Genomic DNA, 27,889 nt, shown 5'->3' on the forward strand with positions numbered 1-27,889 from the left:
TGATGCGCGTGATGTCAATCACTGGATTGTCTGGTCTAGACTCGATTATTTACATACCCCCGTCATATAGCTGGATTCATCAACATATTCTTGTGAGATGTCATTTATGACCATGTCTTTCACCACGTATATTTTTCAACCACATACACAAATATCAGCATTTACAGACTACAAATCAGAAACACATTGTTAAGAAAAGACTTTACTGCCTCTTCATTGACTTTTCCCAGGCATTTGACACTCAAAGACATGTTTGTTTGTTTGTTGGTTAACGCCGGACGCAGCAATAATCGAGCTGTACGAAAGCGGTCTGTAATATAATAATCGAGTCTGGGCCAGTCAATCCAGTGATTGGCATCATTTGCATCGATCTACGCAACTAGGATACAATGACAAGCATCAACCAAGTCAGCGAGCTTGACCACCGGATCCCGTTTGTCGCCTTTTACGACAAGCATAGTCGCCTGTTACGGCAAGCATTGGTTGTTAAAAACCTATCCTGACCCAGATTGTCATGATTGTTGATTCCTGATTATTTCCTGCGTCAACTATGTGAAGTTGGTATATAGGGTAAATCTATAATAATGTATCTGCTTTTGTTAGAACCTCTAGACGTGTTTACATGTAACGTCGATGTGTTTTAAATCCGGAGATATATAAACTGACGCCTAAAAGAAACTTTACCAGAGTTTGAAATCACTCTTGCTAAAAAACAACAAAACATACATGCATGAAGTAAAGTGTATTGAGAAGATCAATATATCAACATAATCAACACTGAAAATGACAATCATACCGCGACTTCAGAGCCCCCGAAAGTTGGGTGTAGTACAAAACTCGAGCTTTCAGAATCGTGGACAATAGCCAGAGTACATAAACAATCGCTCACGTTCAATAACAAGTCATTAGTAGCGTGTGTGACCACCAAATGCCTCAATATACACAAACACTCTTCGACGCACAGAAAAGGTCAGTCGTCTGATGAGGTCACGTGGGATTTGACGCCATTAACATGGAGGGCCAAGATCAGTTCTGGCTGGTTGGCCGGAGAGTGTGGTCGTTGGCGAACACGACGATCAATCAAGTCCCAGAGGTGTTCTATGGGGGACATGTCGGGTGAGCGTGCAGGCCACGGCAGGGCGTTGACGTTGTTGGCTGTGAGGAAGTTAGTGACAATTCTGGCTGTATGGGCTCTAGCGTTGTCATGCTGATAAATGACACCACGTGGCTGCTGTTGGGGAAATGGTAGGACAACTCGACGAAGAATGTTATCCATGTAACACTGAGCTGTCAAGTTTCCGTCAACGATGATCAGCGGTGTCCTCTCCTGCCCACAGATCCCTCCCCACACCATGACACTCCCACCACCATATGGTACAACCTCCTGCACGCAACACGCCGCAGTTCGTTCACCCCTTCGGCGGTAAACACGTTGTCTTCCATCAGCCCTAAACATACAGAATCGACTTTCGTCAGTGAAGACAATCCACTGCCAGTCACGTCGTTGCCAACGTCGTACAGTCCGGGCCCATCTCAATCGCAGACGACGATGTTGCGCTGTCAATAGCTGTCCTCTGTATGGTCTAAAAGCCCTGATTCCATGAGCCCTGAGTCTCCTGGCCACTGTCTGTCGACTAACCCTGTGACCTAAGACATTTGTCGCCGACGACGTCACTGTCAGGAAGCGATTTCGGAGGTGCAAGGTACGCAAGTACCGGTCATCATGGGGCGTGGTCACCCTGGGTCTGCCTGTTCTTGGCCTGTCAGCGGTCCGCCCTGTCTGTCTGTAACGTTGCATCAAGTTGGTAACGGCAACACGGGAGCAACCGAAGGTTCGTGCAATATGGGCGTGGGTGGCTACCATGTGTACGATACCCAAGGCTCGTTCACGTTGTTCGACTGTGAGTCGTGGCATTTCTTTTGTGTTTTTTTATCAAAGTTTGTGGATGTCTGACTTGCCGTTGCAATCTTTTTATACCCTTACCCGCACGTGCATTTGCAGTTGTCCGTGGTGCACGTGTTTTTCACTTTTTCGCGTATTGTCTCGCAAACATGTAACAGACGATTAACATTTTCTGCATACACTATTGTTGTATTTAGGTTATGTGTTTTAGATAGACTTCATCGAAAAAAAATTATACTTTGTCTGAAATTTATACTTTCAGTTGGTAAAGTTTCTTTTGGACGTCAGTTTATGTTCTCTTAAAGGGCAAGTAAAGTGAAAAATAAATAATAAAATAACACGCACCGTTATCGGCTTTCAAAATAAACCCATTTGGGGACGTGGCCTAAAGTTACCAACGCAGCGTTGACAACTCTCTTCATGGCTAATATGTTTGCCGCATTTATCTATCATGTGATTCGTAGCCGCTATACATAAACTGTTTCTGCCATGTTTGTTAATCCTACAAGAATAACAATATTGTATACATTGTTCAATGTGTGAAACAACGACTTTTGATCTTGACATTGTAAGCAATTAAAATAACAATAAGTAGCATTTTATTTCTTACATCCCGTTTGGGTAATAAAACACCAGCTGCCCTCGGCCCTATTCCACACGATAAATTGCATCATCTGTGTTGTTACATAGATGACATAAGTTGTGGACATGGTAATCAAATGGAGGAACAGATGTATTCAAATATACGAGGCAGAAGCAGGCAGACTGGGCGTCGGACCGATCGCCATGATCGTTGAAATTGCGCAGCCCGTCAAACACCGGGAACCCGTTTTAACCCCAGTAAGGGGAATCCCCTCAGTGGCGGATTTTTTCGTTGGTTTGGCTATTTCGCCTTTTGCTTTTTATCGTCTGTTTTACGCTATTTCCGTTTTTCAAATTTAATTTTGGTCACGCATTTGTGATTAAGTAAGCCCTAAAGTATTAAAACTGTCAAATCTCTATGTTGACTTTACTTCCCCTTCAAGGAAAGAGAGGGTGGTCAAGCTGTGACTGTGACATCTTCAATGAATGATCTGTGCTCCCTCTTATTTTGGCTGGTTATGTCTCAGCAATGTCTGGCGCCTGTTGACAACTGCAAAGCATGATAACTGTACTGGAAAGGGTTTTTGTTGTTGTTGTTGTTGTTGTTGTTGTAAACATACTAGTATGAAAGTAAATCTGCCCCTTACAAAACAATGAGACATTAATGGAAATATGGCCCATCCCAACTATATGTTCACGTGTTTTATGGCTTGAACACTTGACTTGCCTTTGCATGTGTTTCTGACGGATGGCACTGGTGGGGCAGGATACGTTCAACGTTGCGTGAACACCTGGTACTATCACTATTGATAGTGATGCATAAAAACATGCTCACGATAAAGTCGGGATCGTACAAGAATTTAGTAGATATCTTACGATTATGGAATATATTTTGTCGCTATTGATCAATAAATATTATGATTGTCTGATTACTTGTATCAGACTTTGGATGGAAGTAGGAGGAACCAAAAAACAAGAAGTTTACAGATCCAGCGCATCCAGTGAACTGGTAATGTTTTTCATGTACAACCTGAGAACAAATTCCAATTTCAGAAACAGATTACACTCTTCAAAAAAGGAAACGCACAGGAAGATTTTTAGTAAATGTATTGTACCTAATAAAGTCGATATATTTAATTTAATATCATAGATACAAATATGAAACTTTAAAACTCGATAGTCACGTGTTGTCATTGTACAAAGGCATTGAAAACTGTGCATTGTCATGTCACATAAGGGCACAAGGTTGCGCTGAACGCAGTATCCCGTTTGAACGCCCCGGCCAGCAATCACGGCTCTGCATCTCCTCGGCATTGCCTGGATATGTGTACGAATTCTGTCCTGCGGAATTCTGCGCCATTCTGCTTGTAACGCGTTGGCCAGTTGTGGGAGTGTCTGTGGCGTGTTCTGACGCTGAAGTACGTTGATCGAGTTTATCCCAGAGGTGTTCGATTGGGCTGAGAGCTGGAGATCTCGACGGCAAGGGAAAGTCGTTGATGTTGACATTATGAAGGTAGTCTACCGTGACACGAGCTGTGTGCGTTGGAGCGTTGTCCTGTTGAAACAGCTCCCTCAATAATTGGAAGAATTTGATTCATGTAGCGATTTGCTGTCAAATTTCCCTGAACCACAACCAAGTCAAATCACATGACCCCCACACCATGACACTACCGCCACAGAATTTGTCGAATTCAGGTACACAATGTGGGGCAAAACGCTCATTTCGACGACGACAAACATGTTGTCATCCATCTCGCCGGTGAAGAATAAATCGTGATTCATCGCTGAACCACACTCGTCTCCAGTTTCTCAAATTCCAAGGCTGCAAGGTATGGCACCAACGTAAGCGTCGCTGTCGATGGAACTGTTGCCAAACAAGGACGATAACTGGTCTTCTGTGTCGGAATCCCGCCTCGCGAAGATGGTTCCTGACAGTCTGGTCCGATATCATCCTCAAACCAGGGATACGTCCTGCAATCTCCGGAGTTGTGGCATTGCGATTTCGTAGGTGTAACAGTCGAATGTAGCGATCCTGTGCAGGGGTGGTAATTCTTGGTCGGCCGGTCCTCGGACGGTCTGCTGTGGAATTAAACTGGGTGTATCGGTCACAAAAGCGGCAGATGGTGCTGTAGTGGACGTTGAAGTGGGGTGCAACTGAAGACTGCGATTCCCCTATTTGGATACGTCCTATGGCCATGTTCCGATCGGCAGTCTCGGCATTTTCGAACTTGAAAATTGTCAATCTCATTAAAATCAGATCTTAGTTCTCGCTACCGCTAAACAAAGATCTGAGGACATCCCATTACGGGTCACGTCAGACCGACCTTGCGCCAACTTTGACCGACCAATGGAATGACCAGTCAGAAGGCAGCTTTCTCGTGCTTTACGGCACAAATTTCAAATTGGCGACTACGCTTCGAAGCATATTTTGACAAATTCTCGATTACAAATTTGAAACCTGAACAAAAAAACATTCTGGAATGACTAATAGATGGTCCAGATTGTAAGGATTCAGTCGTTAAACCCGTAATTATCGTTCGGAATACCCCAAGTTAAAGTTTTCGAGATTCCGACTGTCAATTCCATAATCTGTTAACCGACGCACTGATTGGTCGGATGAAAGGTCGTTCTGACGTGACTCCTAATGGGATGTCTTCAGATCTTTGTTTAGCGTAGCGAGAACTAAGATCTGATTTTAATGAGATTGGAAAAATGTGGACAATTCAATGACAACTTATTGGCTTATGCTTGCCATTTATAGCCACTACAACGAATGCCATAACTTGCACGTGCATTTTGCTTAACTGTTTTCCTCCATGACAATTTTTAACAAGTGTGAAAACAATGCCGTTTAAGACATTGCAAATCGACAATGGCCGCGTTTTGACGCACCGTTTGTCGAATATCAGACCACCAACTTTTTTCCAATAACACATATCCAATTTATATACCAGATTTTGTGTGTAGTGTAGTTTCAAAATACTACATGCAACCTCTGCGTTTCTTTTTTTTTTGAAGAGAAATGCAAGACAACACCCCATGCATATTTCAGCGTCTTTGATGACTTACCAAGAAGCTCAAGTAGTGGAATGAGAAACACGAAACCTTACCACCACAGTCTAGCGTCGAGGCTGTATTGGTTTTATTACATATTTATCGTATCTGTGACGTCAAAGCTGTTTATTACAGAAACATTTTCTGAACAAATACATATTAGTATGTATGGTCACGTAGCTTTTATGTTACCAGTGTATTATGTTACATGTTGATTCCAAAGTTGACACGCGAAGGTTAACCCAGAAGTCGGTACACGTGCAAATCATTGTGTAAATTGTGAAATCACTAAATAACCACACAAAATCAATTAACAGTCAGTGAGTGAGTGAGTTGGATTTAACGTCGTTCTTAACATTATTCCAGTTATATCACGGCGTGTCAGCTTAATGTGGGAGAAAAGCCCAAAGTGATGCAGGTCTCAGGCGTTTACCACTTTGGTGAAACCCCCTAAGTACGGGTATGGTGCTGACAAAGTTTTAAGCCTGACTAACTTTCAACTACGGGCCATAACAAAGTGAACTAGACAGTGTAGTACATTGTTTAAGTAGATCATTGCAAGTGTATTTGGTCTGTTGTGGCCGTTTGTACATTAGCAACAGTCTGTTGACCGTTATAAGGGTCCAAATGGACCCAGAAATTGACTTTAGAAGAAAGTACTCCACCAAGATAGTAGGACAAGTGTATGGGGATAATAAGTGCTATTCCACTGTTAAACTTTGGGTAGCTATGTTTAAGCCTGGGAGAACAAGCCTTGATGAAGACCCCTGGTCTGGATGTCCCTCAACTTCCATCAATGAAGATTCAATCAAGGATGTAGAAAAACGTATACTGTCTTATTACTATTGCTGAACTTGAAGAAGACGCAGGCCTAAGCCACGGATCCATTGAAACTATTGAAACATTTACAGATGAATAAGATATCTGTTGTTTCTAAACTCTGATCTTAAGGGGAAAACTGACATTGGCAGAGAAATTTTAGATCTAATTGAGCAGGAGTTCGTCAAATTCAAAAAGAGATGGTAACGGATGATGAAACATGGGTCTACGAGTATGATCCCGAGTCAAAACGTCAATCCATGGAATGGCACCACTCCATTTCTCCATCTTCCCGAGGCAAGAGAGTTAACTGGCTTTAAAAGTCCAGTTTCCACCCTTGCCGAACAAGGCTGGAATTACTGGGCTCGATCGTAGCGCCACTAGTGGTTATTACGAGTTATGTCCTTTCTAAGCCTCTCCTATGGACCAATCAGATTCCACCTCTCGTATCACTTGCTTTTGCAACAAAGAAAATGGCGGCGCCCAGTCAGGACGATCTGATCGATAATCAAAATCTATATTGTGATAAAACGGGTCTTATATCGCGAAATACATCAAATCAAGTGAGCACCTTGATGAATGATAAAAACATGAAACGATTTGGAAAAAATCTGTTGACAACGTGGTGGCGGTGCACATGCTTTGCAAATCCTGCAATCGACCGTAATCTGCACGACAGTTAACGAACCGGATTTCGATTTCGTTGCGTGATTTTGATTAGACTATGCATAGACTCGTTAGTCTAGCCAAAATGTAACAAAAATATAAACACAGGTCTCCCAACAACTAATGAAACGATCGCGTATATTCTGTACCCGGCTGGGGGTAATATCCAATCAGCTTGCAGGACTAGCCGGTCGTGATAATTAAGCCATGCCTCCTCGTTAGCGTTTTTCAGATTTGTTTGAGTTGTGATAAATAAAGACCGCAAAATACGTACTTTTGGTTAAGCGCAACAGCGTTAACTTTACGTTTTCAAAACAAAATTCTCGGCCATTGTACATCATACTGGCTATACATAATGATGTAAGAAAAATCTATTACTATTTTTCATGATACTTGCACTTTAAACTAATCTGACGGCCAAAAGAAACTTTACCCCTATAAAAATGAAATTGCAAAAATTTAAAAAACCAAGTTCAAACTAAATCAATGCAAAACACATCGTCCAAACACAACAATCTCTTGGCTGAAAATGATACTCGTTTTGGGCAGCCGAAACTACACGTGCAATGAGGGTATAGACGTGACGCGGACCCGTGAAGACCTGTTCGATAAGATAAGGAAACGATAGGAGATTTCATCCCTGACAGACAAACAAAATGACTGATTACTTATTAACTTATTACTTATTACTGCCGCATTCAACTCACAGTACACACGACCCGTGAAGATCCGGGGTAGAATAGATCTTCAGCAACCCATGCTTGCCATAAAAGTCGACTATGCTTGTCGCAAGAGGCGACTAACGGGATCGGGTGGTCAGGCTCGCTGACTTGGTTGATGCATGTCATCGATCCCAATTGCGTGGATCGATACTCATGATATCAATCACTGGATTGTCTGGTCCAGACTCGATTATTTACAGACCTCCGTCATATAGCTGTAATATTGCTGAGTGCGGCGTTAAAAAACAAACAAACAAAACATGTGTATATGCATGGTCGCTTTTTAGGGTAGTCGTTATTTTTTTACCAACGAATTAAGCCACGGCCTGGTGGCAGGCTTGCGGCCATCACTCTAAACATTGCTTCTGTATCAGGCAAAAGAGAGACAAAAAATGTGGGAGTGAGGCAGGACTCGGGTATGGTACTGAGAAACAGTCCTTGGGTGGGGTGGAACGGGGTTTAACGTCGCGTTCAAAATTGCACTTATAGCGACGTGCATGCCTGCGTGCGAACCCTTCCGTGGCCTGCTGTTGAAACGTGGGTTAAGCTGACACGCCGTGGTGTAACTGGAATACTGTTCACGTCAGCGTTAATCCCAACTTATTCACTCCAAAGGACTGTTGAGGCATATGGAGTTGCCTCCCTTTACATACGCTTCCTCAAGCTCCTTCCCAGCGCGTGACACCTTCGTTACACTCTCAGTAACATCGCTGCCACCAGTGTGGGCGCGGCCATTTCAAGAATCTTGAAATTTGCCCTCCAACCCCATATGTAGTAACGTTTATACTTTTGTTTATGTCTTTGGGAATGCCATCATATTTCAATTTGAAAAGGTTTACGACTGACCATGTTTTCCAGATGAATTTACTTTGTTGTTTTGATAATCAGATTGGTTCGAGATTGCAGACTAACGGAAAATCAACCAACTTCTCCCTTACATTCTTACTATATCAATAACACGATAGTTTTAATGAAACAGAAATTCAAATTGACAAACGAAGAAAGTAATTTAGCAGCGATAAGTGTATTCGGCGTCACGACAGTCGCCACTTGTTTGTAAACATAACGGTCATTCGGTTGCTAGTTCAACTCCAAGCATGGTTGTGGCCACCTATTCACAGTGGGGAGTTTTGACTGGTGGCAGCGATAGTATAGAGAGCTCCGGGAACGTACTATCGCTGTGAGGAGCTTGACGCTTCCTCAAGCTCCTCACAACGATAGTACGTTCCCGGAGCTCTGAGAGTGTAACGAAGGTGTCACGCGCTGGGAAGGAGCTTGACGCTTCCTTCATAAGCGCCAGCTGCGGGCACGCGAGTTGCGTCCCTTTACTTGTACCAGTGGCGACAAAAGTAAAGCTTAACTTGATCACTAGATGACCAAGATCTGTATTCTTTTTAACATGCAGTTCAATGTCTTTTACAATATGGCTGTAGTCTTTTGAAAGCATTAACATGTTGGGTGAATTTCACAAATGATCGCCTGATAGAGGCATGCACGTGTTCCCTTATATAGTCTAAATACCGCCCAGATGATTCTATACAGTGCTTGACTAGTCTAGCTGCTCCGGAAGATTTTAGGTTACACTTGACTCCAAATATTATCTAAATATAGCAGCTTCCACAGCAATGCTTACGTTAGATAGTATTACATTCCCTACCAACTAATCATTGTCAAAAAACTGAATCTCAAGAGAGTAATAGAATTACGACATTGTTAGACAATAAATGACATTTCCATATACTCGTAGACCCGGCGGCGTGGGACGTTGTTCGTAGTATCAACCAGCAATTTCTCTCATACAGGACCGATAATCTACAGGACGCCGAGAGACAGCTTGAAGTTTGAAGCATAAATAGCATTCACTCGCTTCTTTTAAAAAGTGATTTGTGTTAAATAGTTGCGTTATCTGTAAATCTTTGAGACATTGTCTGCAATAAGGAATGTCTGACAACACAAGAAACATTATTAGTGTGAATTTAACCTGACCCGATGGCGTAAACCATTGGACATTCTTGCAGTCAGTGGTTTGCCTGGTCCAGACTCGACCTTTTCCCTGCCGCCATGATACAGCTGGAAAATTTCTGGCTGCGGCGGAACATAATTTCAGTTACCCTTGACTCAATCGCTACCTTCTTATATTCCGTTAACTTGACACATACAGTCTGACAAGCTAATAAGGAGGTTTCGTTAAAGTTTTCGGACCGCCTCCTTGGTCTAGTGGTAGAGCGTCCGCTCGGTGAGCGGAAGGTTCGGGGTTCGGTCCCCTGCCGCGTCATACCAAAAGACGTTAAAAGATGGTACTTGTTGTTACCCTGTCTGGCGCTCGGCATTAAGAGGCTAAAATTAGAACTCGGCTCGGAGTCAGTATACTGTGTCTCAGAGGGGTATTCATGTTAAACTGCGGCATGGTATCTCAGTGTGCTGGCACTATAAATCGGCATCAGTCCGGACTAGTACAAGCAGCCACACACACACGTGCATGCACGTCGCTATATAAGTGCAATCATCTTGGACGCGACGTTAAACCCCATTTCACTTACCTCCCCGTTACAGGCTTCCTGTGCAGTACAAGGTTATCTACAGACACCCAGGAACATGTGTAGACGATGGGTAAGGGACACACAGCTTGGGGATATCAATTTGTATAAAAAAAAATATATACAAAAAAAAGGGTTCGATGGAACCAACCTGGTTGAAAGTTATTTGGGGGAATATCTCGTATTCGTTCATTTTGGCGATTTGGAAGTGGTGTATATTCATCTATATTTCAGATTAACGTGACAGATGATCATTTTAGTTTCAAATATAATCGGTTCATGCATACATCATAAGGAATGTTGCGTGTCAGGGCGGCGTCTGGTTGAGGTAAAGGAGAAGTTTATTTAGGTTATGCGAGATTCTTTGCCTTCGGGTTGAGTGGGTGAGTGAGTTGGGTTTAACGCCACTTTTAACAGTATTCCAGTTATATCACGGCGTGTCAGCTTAATGTGGGAGGAAAGCCCCAAGTGATGCAGGGCCCCGTCCCACGAAGCGATCGTAGGGCTAAGGTGGTCGTACATCCCATACTTTAACCATTGACTCACAACAGTTGTAGGGCTAAGATCGCTTTGTAGAACGGGTATAGTGCTGACAGACCCAGGAACATAATAGGGGCGAACAGAGATTCAAACCAATGATCATAGGTTCCTTGTGTGTCCAAGGGACACAACCCTACCTTCAGGTTGAGGTTAGTTTGAATGTGTAACAAATAAATTGCAACCCGCCTCACATTTTTGAAAAAATAGAATGGGGCTAGTTTTTACATTTAACAAAAGGGAGGGTGTGTGTGTGTTAAACTGTCTGTCTTATATATAGTGGATCGCGCACCAACAGTGGAACCAGTTTAGGTGGGATGGGGGAGGTGTTGTCACCCGCAGAACCCCACAACAATTTCACTTTGATCGATTAAATTGAACACACTTGTGGATTACTACACGCCGTCGAATTGACAACGATAAAAAATTATGTCATACTTGGTACGTGTCTTTCGAGAATATGCTTCGCGTGGATATGATACCAACACACGTGACCAATGAGCGTCAATGTTTACGTATGGCACAAGGAAGCACGTCATGTTCTATAAATAGTAACTTATTTTGTTGTTGTTTTGAAAAATGCAATATTCATACGCCAAACCTTTAATCGTGACATGCAATACTTCTCTATAACGGCAGTATATTGTTTACCGACCTTAAGGTTCAATCAGTTATTATTGTTGATCGTGTAGAAAGTAGCACTGCAATCCTGCCAAGAAAAAGTATTGGACTATATTCTTCACATTGTACAAGGTGCGTAATAAGGACCACGAAAGTAAGATGGCTGCTGGGTTTTCCTGATCTACGATTGGGGTTTCGAAATCATTATATGTGACCATTCTTACACAAGTTGTCACTGAGTTTGAAACAAAAAACTATCAGTAAGAGAAAATGAGTGAGGCTATAGTGATAGTAGTGAAGCTGCTGGGACAATCTGACGATGTGCAGCCCGAGCCGTTTTATATTAGCCAAGGAATTTCATGGCGAGATCTTCGAGCGATGGTGAGACAACAATATTGAAAATTAGCTTCGAAATGTGCCTGTAAACCTCCGTGATTTTGTTTGGTTTTACTTTTATTTGATAAGTTATAAGTTAAGCATTGATGTTTTGTTTGAATTCGCTGTAGGTGCTAAAGAATAAGTGCTTAGATTTGAAGTAAAAGGGTTTGTTTACATCTTGTGGTGCAATGGTAGCCGACATTTTGTTGTGTTGTCATCCGTTGTAGGTCTACGTGTTCCGAATTTCAATTGGGATAAGTGACGTGTTGTTATGTCCAAATAATTGTTAAGTAAATTACGAAGTATTTATCAATATTTGGTGGTTGGATTAATGCAAAAACACCATTTCACGAAGACTGGTATGACCTACAAAAGAGGTCAAAGGTTTATCACGTATCGCCGTGGTCTCGCCATCAGCTGATTTTGAAAGCTAATCAGATTGACGATCGCGTTATAACAGCTATTCTAGAATAATTAATTTATTATTTAAATATTGAAGTTATGAACAGTCATTACATGTTAATACGTGGTCATGATTATATAAGTGTTTATGAAAAAATGTCAGATATGGATACACGTATGTTTGAATTGATGTGTCTGTAGAGTAGTAAATTTTAGATCATGATTATGTAAATTAAGTAACAATTACATTGTTGAATCGAAATATAGGTACAGGGTTGACCACCATACAAACACTCAATGGGGATGGAACAGGATATGATTACTCAAACAAGAAGGAAATTCAGTCACAGCTTTTCTCTTATCATGCTTATCACGCATATCATCCTTAATCATTTATTGGCAAAGTTCCAACAAGGATAAACTGCCCTAACATGCCCAAGGCATTGGTCATTTGATAAGTCACACGAATAGTTTTATATTTGCTGTCCACATTTCTCATCACCCTGTATACATTGTCTTTATTAGGATAAGAGTGGGGGATAGTCATAAAAGTAATCATGGTAATACACGTGTTTAGGGAGGGTTATGTGCAATAATAAAATATAAACTTCTTTGCATTTTGTAATATTAGGGGAAGGTCATACTTTCTTTGTATTAGTGCATCAAAAACTCTGAAAACAAGCCAAGGCTGGTTTACTTGAAATATTGTGGATGATCATGTGGATGTGCCCACAAAGAAATGTCACTTGTCCTTCCTGAACTTTTACTTCTTTTCAGACAAGAGGACTTGTGTTAATTTTGAATCCCTGTGAAAGGTACAGGGTTAGAAACTAACAGTTTTCGTCCACTAGTCCTTATATCAATAACATATAGCAAAACCCTTAAAAAGGGCAAATTTCTACTAGTCCTTATGATACCTTTACCATTGGGCAGTTTGGCAAGGACTATAGGACTAGTGCCAATTTCTAACGCTGAGGTACAGTGTTAAACACGTCCAAGGTATTCAAGGTTTCATGATATGTCTTGTTACCATCATTATTCAGACGAGTGCAGAGTACAGTCCCTGTCTGTTAGTTTTCTTTATATATGTATTGTTATATATTAATATATATTGTCAGATCGAGGATTCGTGTTAATTTACGTAGGTCATGGTTTCTGAATTCTTCCTCCAAGAGTCAGGTGTATAAGAATTTGTTGGTATGTTGTGTTTGGGGAACTGACTACTTTGACATCTATGATGAATCACACATCAGGTTATATAGCCCCAGGTACTTCTAGTCTCATAACACTATAGTCATATGTTGAGGTTACAAACGGTCAATACGAGGTTTGTTTGTTTGTTTGTTGTTTAACACCGTACTCAGCAATATTCCAGCTATATGACGGCGGTCTGTAAATAATCATGTCTGGACCAGACAATCCAGTGATTAACATCATGCGATCGATCCACGCAATTGGAATGGATGACATGCATCAACCAAGTCAGCAAGCCTGATCACCCTAACCTGTAAGTCGCCTCTTACGAGAAGCATGGTCACCTTTTTTACCCCGGATCTTCACGGGTCCAATACGAGGTTTAGTATCCTGTCCAGTACATGTTGACACAGTGGACATGTTACCACACATATACAAAGCATGTGAAATGTCACTCAAAGTTTATTGTGTCTGTGAAGATGCTCAATCATTTTCACACTGGACTCTGGACCACCTCCGTGGTCAAGTGGTAGAGCGTCTGTCCAGAGAGCTGATGATCCGGGGTTAGATCCTCGGCAGCGTCATTCCAAAATACAGTAAAAGATGGTATTTGTTGTAACCTTGCTTGGTGAATCCTTTGAAAAAAACCCAATAATAATAATGTGAAAGAATTTTGCTGCAATGATTGGAAGTATGTGTATCTGATTATATCAGGAATAATACTTTCCAATTCTGTGTTTTTTTATTTGCTGCTTTTCCTGTTTATAAAATAATAATAACCCTAAGCATGTAACTTTGGTACAGCTGATTGTTGTTGCCAGATATTGTTGACGTATGGAACAGTTTGACCAATAACTATTTCGATCACGAATATGTTTTGTTGACATATTATAGTCAGAATACAACATCTATGGCTTGAACTGGTCAAAGTATTGCATTTATAATATATATGTCCATTCTCTGTCAACTGAGGTGTCTTTCAAGGCTTTAGTAGCAGTAATCTGATTGTTGTGGTTGTAAATAACGGTGAGTTTGTGCGGTCTACCGATCTGTCCGCTCACAACTTCGTCGAAAATTAATGTAAACAATATGCAATGAAATTTTGATTAAAATTAATAAAATAGAGTACAAACACAAGTAATGATACTCTATTAACCCTTTTTATAACCAGATAGAGCTCGCTTCGTTTTGTGGCAGTTTATGAGAGAATAATGATGTTGCTGTACACAAAATTACAAAATGGCCGCCGGGTCTCAGTCTTATGAGACAAAAGAGATATATCTTTCTTTGAGTTAAACATTCACACGACCTCAACCCCCACAATATTTTCGCATCGTATTTACACGATGCAAGATTAATGTACAATTAAAAAAATCTTGGAGAAGAGGTGAAATTTTGGCTATCCAGGTGGGCCATCTACGCTACGTTATGTTTATCCAGCGTTAGAAATTGGCACTTGTCCTGTAGTCCTTGACCATCTACCCAAGAGGAGAGGTATCATAAGGATGAGTAGAAATTTGCTATTTTTAGGAGTTTTGCTATATGTTATCATTATAATTTAGTAGACTGAAACTGTTAGTTTCTACCCCTGTAATCTGTACACATAGTGAAGTTAGTAATGGTGTGAAAGTGTGTTACACACATCCATGATAGCTGTAACCTTATGAAGGTCAAGGTTTGAATAGGTCTAAAGCAAACCATGTTTGTCATAACTAGACTTTGATAACAATGTTGGGTGGTCAGATTCGCTGACTTGGTTGATGCATGTCATATCCCAGTTGATTAGATCAATATTTATGATGTCAATCACTGGATTGTCTGGTCCAGACATGGGTATTGACATAGTGAACTAGCTGGAGTGCAGTGTTAAACAACAAACAAACCATCTTCCCGAGGCAAGAGAGTTAACTGACTATAAAAGTCCAGTTTCCACCCTAACTAGGTTCGAATTCCTGGGCTCGATCGTAGTGCCACCAATAGTTATTATGAGTTATGTCTCTTCTGAGCCTCTCCTATGGACCAATCCGATTCCATCACTTGCATGCGTTTCAAACAAAATGGCTGCGCCCAGTCAAGACGATCTGATAGATAATCAAGATCTATATTGTGATAAAATGGGTCTTACATCGCAAAGTGCATCAAATCACGTTGGCACATTGATTAAAAACATTTGAAAAGGTTTGGAAAATATCTGTTGATAACGAGTTGGTGGTGTGCATGCTTTGCAAATCCTGCAATCGACCAAAATCTGCGCGACAGTTTATGAACCGGATTTCGATTTCGTTGCGCGAATTTGATTGGACTATGCATAGACTTGTTAGTCCAGCCAAAATGTAACTCCATAATACCAGCCTAGTTCGGCAAGGGTGGAAACTGGACTTTTATAGTCAGTTAACTCTCTTGCCTCGGGAAGATGCAAACAAACATGACAGTGGTGTTACAAGTTACACATAACTCTAGGTATCTTATCCTCTATATTAAGTGCCATTTCAGGGGTAGAAACTAACAGTTTTATTCCACTAGTCCACAATGATTACATATAGCAAAACCCTCAAAAATGGCAAATTTCTATTAGTCCTTATTTATTGGCCAGTTTGGCAAGGACTACTGGACTAGTGCCAATTTCTAATGCTGCCATTTTATTTTTATCTGTTAATGAATATGATGCAGCATCTACTTTCATGTTACTGGGTTTTGGTATTATGATTTATCAACTGAAATATACCGATACTGACTAAGAGACCAGTCATATATTACAGGGTTGGGTGTGTCAGAAGTTTTGATGCAGTGATCAGCTGGTAATGGACTGAAAATAATGACCCCACCCTAATGCTTGTCATAGTTTTGAATGACCCTCTCCATGTCCGTGTACATTTTTTCCATAACCCTCCCTGAAAAAACAAAATACCAGACACTTTATGTTTTACTATAAACTGACCATTTTTTCATGACCCTCCCCAAATATGTGTGTATTTTTTCAGGACTCCTACCCCGAGAGTCTGTCATAGTTTTTGGTAAGCCTACCCTGATTCCCTCTCCCTCAGGAAAGATAACTTTCACCTTGAAAACTTGGCTTATAACCAATAATATGCATGGTTTACAATCCACAATGTGAGCGTGGTGAGATGGCTGGGATTTTATTGAATGTAGTACATAATACGAGCATCCTGATCACATCCCATCCTTTCACCCTCATGTTCACCGTGAATGGAATAGACAAATCAAATTGATCCAAGTTCTAACCACTGCATTAAGAGATTAACAGCGTTAATTGTGTGAAATATTTAGCCAACTTATTTCAGAAGAACAATAAATGTGAGTTTAACGCCACTTTTAACAGTATTCCAGTCCGAAGGATTTAAGTATTAATATAGGGTTCATTTATGGAGTATAACAAATAAACTGTTAAATATTCCCTTGCCAAACAATGCATGTCTATAAATAAAGCACATACTGAACTGGTGCCATTTGATATTAAGGAGTTTTTAGAAATGTTTATTTTAGAATTTCCATTGCAGCTATTTTTGACAGCTTATCTTGAGCTTATCTTGAGCTCTGCGTTTGTAACAATGGATAACAAATTAACAAGAGGATGTCCTGTCACGAACCATGCATGCACTATTCTGGTAAATTTATTTTGGTTTTAGTGATTGTGTCAGTTATCATCATGATCATAGGCAAAACAAGGAAGAAGTAACTGAAACCGAAATAGGATATTTAATATGACTAGTTCTCGGGCTGTACTGTTCACTTCATGTTGATGCAGTGGCAAAGACACATTCCATTGTGTCTCCTTTCAAATACAACAAATGGAAAGTTTTGACACTTGACATGTTTGGGGGCATAATTTTTAAGTTCAGCTAGCACAGCTGTGTACAGAAAGTGTTACTTCCCTAAACTGATAGGATTAAGATTCACCCTGTTTGCCACCAAAGTGGTCAATGTCTGTCTGAAGTCTAACAGTCTAAGTTACATTAAGATTTCTTCCTTCTTTGTGGGACCCACCATTTGGTATTCTAGGGGGTAGTTGGGGGGTGAGGGAGGAAGGGCTGAGATTTTGTTTGGAGATTAGATATTCATTCAGCTGCATCTTGCAAAACCAGATATATTTTTTTACTTAAAACTATAATTCTAAGTATTTTTTTATATACAAATCAAGCAACAATGTATTTTTGTGGCTGACATTTTTTCAACACTCTAAACAATGTAATGCTAATACCATGGTATAATTAATTATGATCAAAGCAGTTTTAGGCAGAGCTACAGTTTCACCAAAAAATATCACCTGTCCCCAAGTTGAGTTGCTTGTGCACAAATACTCACTAAAAGTACTGCGAGTCATCACTCAATGTGGGGGAACGGGTGGCCCAATCGTCTAAAGCACTGCAAATCACTGTGCAGAGTTGCATCCCTTGTGGATGCCAGAAACCTATGTTCGTGGGTTCGAATTCGAAAAATGGTAAATATCCGAGACCTGCATCACTTTGGGCTTTCCTCCCACATTACGCTGATGCGCCATTATATTACTGGAATACTGTTTGATGCAGCGTTAAACCCAAATCACTCATCACCCAATGTTTCCTATTTTACTTTTGTTTTGTTTGTTTGTTTGTTTGTTGTTTAACACCACACTCAGCAGTATTCCAGATATATGACGGCGGTCTGTAAATAATCAAGTCTGGACCAGACAATCCAGTAATTGATGTTATGAGCATCTATCCTTGCAATTGGGATACAATGACATGCATCAACCAAGTCAGCGAGCCTGACCAGCCAATCCCGTCTTACGACAAGCATATTCTCCTTTTACGGCAAGCATGGGTTGCTGAAGACCTATTCTACCCTGGATCTTCACGGGTCGTAACTTTTGTACCTGTATTTCTTCACACATCTTTAGTTTGATGGAATGCAGTCTCACACCTACATGAAATACACTGTGGTAGATAACACATAAGAAATACAATTGGTCTTGCTTTTTGTTGTAGAGACGTGTTTATCGCTGTTGCAAGTTATGTGCCATGATACCATTGGCGCAGCACATAAACAGTTACAAATTGAATGTGACCTGCATTTTAAGCAGAATTATTAAAAACAAATGTCTACTCATTGGTGTGAAATGCCCAATAGACTGCACCCAAGGGCTTTCACATATTTTGGATTCTGAAAGAAAACTATGAAATACCCATTGTGAATGGTGAGTAAATATTCAACAAGTCATCTGGTGCCTTGTAACGACAACTCATTTACTCACATGTAATGGTTCTATTTCCAGTTACTGGCTCTGTATGACGACCAGCCCGATGAGCTAGATGTCCGCTACCAGGATGAAGATGGGGATCTGGTTAGTGATTTTAGTACTTAACAGTTCACAACACTGCATGTTTTTTGTATTTAACAGTTCATGCGACTGCATGAGCTAACCCATACGAACAGGCTAGGTTGAAAATGTCATCGTCATGAGAGCTCATGTTCTTATTGTCGTTCTTGTGGCTTCAAACGTTACATTGCATCAAAGATGCCTCTGAAACACATAGAATACTCTTTAAGTTTAAGCATGGCCCGAATATGCAAATGGCAGCCATTTTGAAAATGTCATTTTTCCTGTACTTTTGTTTGAGTGCTATTATCATGATTATTTGAAATTGGATAGTGACTTTGCTGGAGATAAATGGTGAACACTTTCATGATTTTATCAAGTTTTTCTACATCATTACCTAATTTGTAATAAAATATTTGGGATAAATTTGAGATAGACGCAACAGTGAGAGGGTCTTCTAGAGAGACAGAGCTCCAGACAACTTTTTGAGCAATTGAGTTTAGCTCCAGGGTTTCTATTTTAATCATGTTAATTGAGTTACCGTATTCGACGTAATAAGCGCCCAGGGCGCTCTCAAAATTAGAAATAGGGAGCTCTTATTAGAATGTTATTTTGGTGAAAAAAATATATTTGTTGTTGAGTTGACAGATAAATTTCGTGGTTCATGCTGACAGCCTGAATTGTTTATGTACGACAGATATATTTTTCCAGAATTAAATGCCCATAATTAAGGGTGCATATAACACACAAGTGCGTATTATACGCGAATAAATAAGTCTTGTGTACGTTGATCAATCGGAAGGGGTGCTAATTGGGATTGTTCACTAGCCAATATCTTAGCAAATGTCGCCGTGGGCGCTTATTAGAGCGGGGCGCTTATTACGTCGAATACGGTATTACATTTTTCATTGGGTAACCAATATTTTTACACTTATCTATTCATCACTCTTTTTGGTTTTCCCAAAATTAGTGAACATGTTAAGATTAAAAAAAAAAAATTAAATAATGTTTTAGATGTATATAACTTTTCTAAATATATAGGCTTCACTCGGAAAGTAAATTAGCTCATAATTGTGTTTCGGAAATTAGCTCCTTTGTACGCATGCTGAAAAAGCTTTAATGGGTATTTACACGTGCTGTTTTTATACATTTGAGTTCTTCATTTAATGCATGAGTTTCTGGATGCAAGTTTTGAAAGTATTTGGGTTTTGAATATTTTGAGGGAGTATTTTACGCAACTACACTGCTTATCAGTAGCTCTGAGAGAGGGGAAGGTCGTTTGATCCCAAGCCACGCCACACTGAAAGATGAAGAAGATAGACCAAGGATTGGTCAGCTCTGAGTTAGTATAATGTGTCTAAGTGGGGTATCCATGTTAAGTCAGTGGGCTTTCCCCAAAAGACTGGCAGAAGGCAAGATAAGTACACACAGCCACACACAAATGTGCATGCACATAGCCATACAAGTTAAATAATCTTGAATGTGACTTAAGTCCTATTTCTCATCTCCTCAGGTTCCTGATAAAATAATGTATGAACTGCTATGATCATTTTAACATTTGACTTTACATAACACTTGAAGTTTTGTGTTTGCTGCAGATTCAACACGTTCAGCATCGTTTACGTTTTGTAGTTTTGTGAAGCTTGATGTTTTGTATGTTAATATTATGATCTACTATCAAGGCAGCAATACTGAATTTTCAAGTATTTTGTCAGTCTGAGTTGATCCCTCCAATGTTAAGTAATGTCCATTCTTTAATTTCAGTGCATTTTGAGCAGCAATGACGAGTTACAGGAAGCTTTCAGAGTAAGTGATGAAATCTGCTGAAGCATAATTGTTAAACATTGTTAAAAGTTATCTTCTGACGCTTTGGTAAGAATTGTTATGTGTGAGCGTCATTTTCAGTGAATTTTAGTGTTATCATATGGCATTTATTACCTAATCTTACAGACTGAACAGAATGTTACTAGACGCTGGCATCAGACTAGTGGCTGAGGCAGACTGATGTTATACCATGTATACTACAGTGTTCAGTTGATGAACAGGCCTTTGTTCAATTTAAGTTGGATTACCAAATATTTGACCCAAATTTCAATGGTTGGTTTGTTGTTTAACGCCGCACTCAGCAATATTCCAGCTATATGACGTCGGTCTGTAAATAATCAAGTCTGGACCAGACAATCCAGTGAATAATATCATGAGCATCAATCCACGCAACTTGGATCTATGACATGCATCAACCAAGTCAGCGAGCCTGACCACCTGATCCCGTTAGTCGCCACTTACGACAAGCATAGTCGACTCAAATTTCAATAGACATGATATACATGATATAGGTGGTTGAAAAAATATATGATACAATTTCATGTCCAAATTTTCATGTGAACTTACAGTTTAGTGTTAGCTGCTGCAGTTGTACTTTGTATACACACACAATTATTTGGAATAGAAGTCCTAAACATGCTAAACATCAACGTGTATCTATCAGCTTTTGATTATCGACAGTTTGTCAAATGTGTGTGTTTTTTTTAATTTCAGTGAGTTTACATCATTTGGTTTTGTAAACTAATAAAAAAATGAAAGGCCCATTCAGATGACTGCTATATTTAGAAAAGTTTGTAATCAGTGATCTGGGGAAAAAATAATTTCCTCAGTTTTAAAATAAGGGTAAAAGTAGATTATTAGTAAACTTTCTCACTAATATTCATACCCTGCAATGTACCTTTGTTTGACCAACATCTGACCTCGGCCAGGAAATTAACATTGACAATCTGTACATATCATGCACAATGTGAACACTGCAAGATGGGCCTAATAAGTTCATATCTATCTGTTGCCAGTACTCATCAACTACGGCCAACGTGCTGCAGCTGAACGTGAAGGCCATGGACCAGGATAATGATTATGATCCAGCAGAGGTCCATATGATCCATGTGAACCCCCACTCACTGTTCACGGATGCAGAGAAGGAAGAACACAACCTGTTATCCCCCGGCCCGGGGAGGGTTCTTCAGCAGGCCTGCGTCAAACCACAGCCCAGGGTTGAAGCACTGAGGGATGCTGACAAGATTGAGATTCAGATAACACAGCACACCGACTGGTGAGGTTATATGTTTGTTTATTTTGTTTGTTTGTTTGCTTTTTGTTTAACAGGACCGCCTCCGTCGTCTAATGGTAGAGTGTCCAGCTGCGTCATACCAAAAGACGTTAAAAGATGGTATTTCTTGTTACCCTGTCTGGCCAGGGGTCCGGAAACCGTCATATGCGCCGGACATGTCCGATTGGGAATCTCAAATGTCCGTTTTAAAATATTGCTTACCGGACATTTTAAAAAGTATTGTCCGGACATTCTTAAATTTTGACCGGACATGATCAACAGTTAGGACTGATTCTGTCTGCAGTTGCAACACAATGAAGATTAACTACACTGACAAGCTTTGTTTGTTTTGATTGCTGTAAATACATCGTACCTACATGATAGTCCAATCTGTCAATCACTGTAATAGGCAATAAACTGAGTTGACACTGATTAATCGAGGATTAATTACTGAGAACATCTTGTTAATTTGAGTGAAAGGTGTTTACAACTGTACATTAATACCTTGCATCATCGATGTACCTCATTATCCTCACAATGCTACGATACGTAGCCTCAGACAAGAAGCGAAAGCGTGACGACAGCCAGTCGACCGATGCAGATCAGTTGGGCGGATCTGCCAAACAATGAGGATTTGCAGATTTTATTGTTTTCAGTAGCTAGTCGTATATTGAATCTTGATTGACCGCCATTTTGCTTTCTCGGACGATCGATATCCAATTTTTTTATGGTCAATAATTAAGTACAGATGAAAAAAGTATTCAAATAACTATTGCTATCAACGATATTTTAGTATTTGTGATTAAAATATCTGTCTTGTTTTTAAAAAAATCTTTAGTTTAAAAAAAACCCTTTTCCCGTGAGGTCACGTGATAACCAAATATGGGATAATAGTCTCGATCCAAATGTTACAATGCGTACACTTGAGCAGACTCATGAATATAACTCATGAATATTAATTAGACCGTTCACTACGTTAACAGATCGTTATTATAACAGAAACAAACATATTTTTTCCATGTAAATCTAAAATGATATTATTTGTTATTAATTGTCCGGTAAATTAAACAATTTAAATTGAAACAATTCATAATTCATCATATTATGAATACGTAAACTTGTAATGTGTGTGAAAAGTCGTACTAAAATACGCTATTTGAAGGGGGAGTGGCCTAAATGCAAATGTCCGATTGGGATTTTAAATTTTCCGGACCCCTGTGTCTGGCGCTCGGCATTTAGTGGCTAAAACTATACTGTGTCTGAGAGGGGTATTCATGTTAAACTGCGGCATGGTATCTCAGTGTGCTGGCACTATAAATCGGCATCAGTCCGGACTAGTACAAGCAGCCACACACACACACATACACGGGCATGCACGTCGCTATATACGTGCATGCACGTCGCTATATAAGTGCAATAATCTTGGACGCAACGTTAAACCCCATTTCACCTTTTTGTTTAACACCGCACCCAGCAATATTCCAGCTATATGACGGCGGTCTGTAGATGATCGAGTCTAGACCAGACAATCCAGTGATTGACATCATGAGCAATTAGGATACAATGACATACATCAACCAAATCATCTAGACTGACCACCCGATCCCGTTAGTCACCTGTTACGACAAGCATGGTCACTTTTAATGGCATGCATGGGTTGCTGAAGACCTATTCTTCCCCGGATCTTCACGGGTCCCAGGTTATATGTACATTTGACTTGTGTGTGTTATGTGAGCTATGAATGGCAGAGAATTGGTTCAGATATAGAGATACAGAATTGACAGAAACAAAAATATTCGTCTTTAGCAATGTTCTGTTGTAAAGTACAAGTTCAGATTCCGATATTCGGCCCCAAGTCTGCAGCAAATGTCATTGAAATATTTCCAGATCGAAATTAAAAATTTCCCAATTCATGTTAATATACTCACCACCAAAAGAACAATGTAGCATAGAAACATATAGAGAAGTATCTACGTTAAGAAGAGATGTTTCCTATGTGTACCACTTAATGACAAAACTAACAGTCAAGTGTTACCACAAGTATTCTTATGACGATATTCTGTACGTGATTTCCAAACTTTACACGCTAATCCTGCACAAGACCAATGGTGCATCTCTAGTATGGATCTATGATATCACATGTGATGCGTTCATGGGCATTGTTTCACACAACATACCAGTATGTTCGTTTATGCATCAAGCCAATCTAATATCTCTTGAATATTGGTAAATCTTCATATATTATCCAACATTTTACATTATGTTTACATGGTTTATATGCAATTCATAAGCACATGAATATTTTTCTTCTGAAAACTGATTTTCGCCGCGAATAGCTGCAAAATTGCTGATGCGGCGTTAAGCAATATTCACTCACTCACTCTGAAAACTGATTCAGCAGGAGTTGCTTCACTTGTAGTTGCTAAAGTCCGTTAAAGTCCACTAAAGTCCAGTGTATGTTAACGACTTGGTTGTCCACCAGGAGTCATGCATGTGTTGTGTCTTGTTCTGCAGTCAACCTGAAGTAGCTTCAGAGCTGGCCGAGACTGGCGAGGTGACACCTAACCATGTGTTTGATGAAGAGACTGGACTCATCCACAACCAGGTGAGTACGAGAGACAGGTGTCGTGGGTTGAGGGTGTTTTGTCTTTTAATAATGACAAGTTTAGAATATTGTTGACAAGGATGGAATATGACCTGCATCAGTGTGCATTGTTCCCTAGCAGTGATCAGTGTTCACTCTACTGTCAGTGGTCCACACTGTCATGTTGCAGTGACACACAATCAGCTAGGTGACGGGTTTAATCACTATGCCCTCATTGTAGACAAGAGAGAGAGAGAGAGAGAGAGAGAGAGAGAGAGAGAGAGAGAGAGAGAGAGAGAGAGAGAGAGAGAGAGAGAGAGAGAGAGAGAGAGAGAGAGAGAGAGAGAGAGAGAGAGAGAGAGAGAGAGAGCAAAAGCAAAATATATGCGTTTGTAATCCCCATTTCGCTTCACCTCAATAATAAGGTATTTATATAATGCTGAAATGCACATCACTACGGGACATGCTCAAGGTGCTAAAACTCCAGTAGACACTGATCAGCATATATGCTGTCATGTTGTCCTCAGATCCTGCCAGAGCCCATCAAGCCTGCTTACCATGAACCTGTGGTACGGAAGAAGGCTTGTTACTATGAAATCCAGGGCAGTGACCTGGCCTCAAACGAGATGGACAAGCTGGTCAAGCATGTTGCAGACAAACTTGGTGGGAGTCAGGACCAGGAGTCTGGAGAACTCTCCTCTGCGAAGTCTGAGGAAGGAGAGGCCATGCCATACCAGGCATTTGTACATTTCATGGAGAAGGTGAGTGTTGATCTTGTTGAGTAATCACTGGTGATGGAGATCACCTCTGTCCTTTATCAATGATTTATTTGAGCAAATTACTGGATGATTGATTAATCCTTTTTATCCTTTCTGTTTATTTTATCACCCAGAATGATAAATATACTGTGACATTGTTAAGAGCTTTTTCGTATTATTTGTACAAATTATCAAGAAAACGAGTTTGATTGTGGAGGGTTCCCCTTCCACAAAGCGATCCTAGCACTGCAACTGTTGTAAGTCTATGTAAAGTATAGAAGTCACGAACATCTTGGGGCTACAATCGCTTTGTGAACGGGGCCCTGATCTTGATGGTTTACAATCTCAACATTGATTGTGATTATTATACCCCCGACCTTTTAGGTCGGGGGTATATAGTTATACCAAGGTTCAGTCCGTCCGTCCGTCCGTCCGTACGTCCGAAAACTTTGTCTGCGCGATTTCTCTTAAACTATTCAGTGGATTTATCTCAAACTTAGTAAATATATAATCTGTGTCATATGGGGGGATGTTGTCAAAAGAAAAAAATTGTTTTTATTAATTTTCCATTTTTTTATGAATTTTTCAAACCCTAACCCTATCCATTATTTAATTTTAAACTACTGACACACTAGGCGGGTCGGGGGTATTAGTGAGCCACGCTCACTTTTGCCCTTGTTTATACGGAAGTCACTACTTTCTGCTATGTAATTTGAAAAAACAAACCAGGTGAGGCTTAGTGTTGTGTCATTGGCGCCAAACAAAGCTATTGAGGCAATTGTGTCCAAGGTGTCTATCATACAAGAATGAAGATATAATTCACTGGAACTAGTTTAGACTGAAACCTGTTCACAAATGTCACTGAATATGGGAACATTTGACAGAATGGATGAGGAGTTGCTTGAGTATACATGGTAAATGTTTTACCCATAGATTACAAGGATTGATTTCTAAGCCTCACATAGAAGGAATTGGGTCATAATGAAATCTTTTGATGTGGAGATTATGTCATAGAGATATGTCCACCAAAGTCAGTTGAGCAAATACTTTTGCTAAGACAAGTCAGAAAAATGAGCAGGGGTGTGTGAACTTTATTTTGGCGGACATAAAGTATTGGTGTGTTGAATCAAATGTGCGTGTTGGTCAGTCTGGTCTCCCTGTATGACTAGTTTCATTATCAAGTCATGCTCCGTATGTATGATGTGACTGTTGATCAGTTGAAATTTGGAGTGAGCTGGAAGCTGCTTGTGTCCTTGAATCGACTGTACTGATGAGCCTTTCCCTTTCAGCTGAAGCAGGAGCTTCGGAATGAGATTGTGCATGACGTCACCAAGAAGACAGTCAAGCAGGTGCTCCGTGGCCTGGACACAGCCTGGCCATATGGTGCCCGCGACCGCAAGGAGAGTCGCAGCTCACATCGTATGTACATTTTCCTTCAAATAATTGTTCAGTTGCCAGTTATGTTTTTTGGGAGATGAAAGGGGTAGTGTTTCTGACAATTTTTGGACCCCTGGGGATTTCTGGGTAGCACTGGTCCCAGTGTTGGCACATCCTGTGTTCAAGAAACAAATCAGGCAAAGTTAAACATATTGGTCATGGAGAGTAGGTGGATTGTTGCCTGGGTGCAGGCTTCTCTCCCTAGCGTCAGCCCGGAGGGCAAAGGTCCGGGGTACGGGCCCTGGCCGTGTGATACCTACCAAAAGACATTAAATGATGGTACTTGTTGTTACCCTGTCTGGCACTCAGCATTAAGGGGCTAAAACAAGGACTGGTTGGCTCGGAGTCAGTATACTGTGTCTGAGTGGGGTATTCATGTTAAACTGCGACATGGCATCTCAGTGGGCTAGCGCTATAAATCTGCATCAGTCCGGACTAGTACAAGCAGCCACACACAAGGACGCGACGCTAAACCCCATTTCACCTCACCTCACCTTTGCCAGGGCTGAAACACAGGTGAAACTTTAGTCAAGTGACTAAGTTTGAAATATGCCTCTGTTCAACCCAGCAGTGAAAGGGTACCCAGTAGAATGAAATGGGAAGGTGACTGTTAACCTTCTCGCACCTTATAGACTGCTGTATACTCCTCCGGTAGCTGAGAATGACATTTGAGAGCTCACTCATTTCCGGTGTCCCCCACCATGATATTGCTTGGATATTGCCAAAAGCGGTGTAAAACCATACTCATTCACTCACATGAGAGCACACTGATCCCTTTTTGAGGGTAACATTGGTGTCTGGTCTAGATTTGGTTATTCACAGGCTGTCATGATCATAGTCACCTATCTTGACTATTGCTGGTGTGGTGTTGCTGGTCTACTTTGGTGTGTTGTTTAGACTTTGCCTTTGTGATGTTTCTAATGAGACTAATATTTACTTTACAGCTTTGTATTTACACGAGAAGATTCTGTGTGACAAGTGTCAGAAAACCATCATTGGACCAAGATATAAGTGCGGGTAAGTCAAGCTATGGCCCTAGAGTAGACAAAGCAGGAACACTTTCACGTTCACAAGGATATGTATGTACTTTACATGTGCTGCACTGAAGTGATTCTAGAAAGATTTGTAGATTTGAATATATTTTTCCATAGAACCATTAGGACCTAAAGTTTAAATCAGGCAGGTGTTTCTGAAACTTTCCAAACTGTATCGCCAGTGTTTCTTCATATTTCCTTCACCTATGAACATGATGGAGATCCGGGTTAGAATTGTATCTTCAGC

At 40.5% G+C, this 27,889-nt stretch overlaps 1 protein-coding gene across 1 annotated transcript in view; it reads left to right on the top strand.

The window, feature by feature from the left end:
* The first annotated feature begins 11,558 nt into the window (after positions 1–11,558).
* LOC124112297 (next to BRCA1 gene 1 protein-like) overlaps positions 11,559–27,889 on the top strand; it is a 29,491-nt gene continuing 13,160 nt past the window's right edge. Inside the window, exons 1-8 of the mRNA XM_046472331.2 lie at positions 11,559–11,822; positions 18,688–18,756; positions 20,497–20,538; positions 21,573–21,832; positions 24,344–24,434; positions 24,941–25,174; positions 26,461–26,590; positions 27,553–27,625. Of these exons, the coding sequence (XP_046328287.2) occupies positions 11,712–11,822; positions 18,688–18,756; positions 20,497–20,538; positions 21,573–21,832; positions 24,344–24,434; positions 24,941–25,174; positions 26,461–26,590; positions 27,553–27,625 (1,010 nt within the window). The 5' untranslated portion in view covers positions 11,559–11,711. The remainder of the gene's footprint in view (positions 11,823–18,687; positions 18,757–20,496; positions 20,539–21,572; positions 21,833–24,343; positions 24,435–24,940; positions 25,175–26,460; positions 26,591–27,552; positions 27,626–27,889) is intronic.

This window comes from Haliotis rufescens, unplaced genomic scaffold (assembly GCF_023055435.1).
Source record: "Haliotis rufescens isolate VD_foot unplaced genomic scaffold, xgHalRufe1.0.p SCAF_4, whole genome shotgun sequence".
In the NCBI taxonomy this organism is placed as follows: domain Eukaryota; kingdom Metazoa; phylum Mollusca; class Gastropoda; order Lepetellida; family Haliotidae; genus Haliotis; species Haliotis rufescens.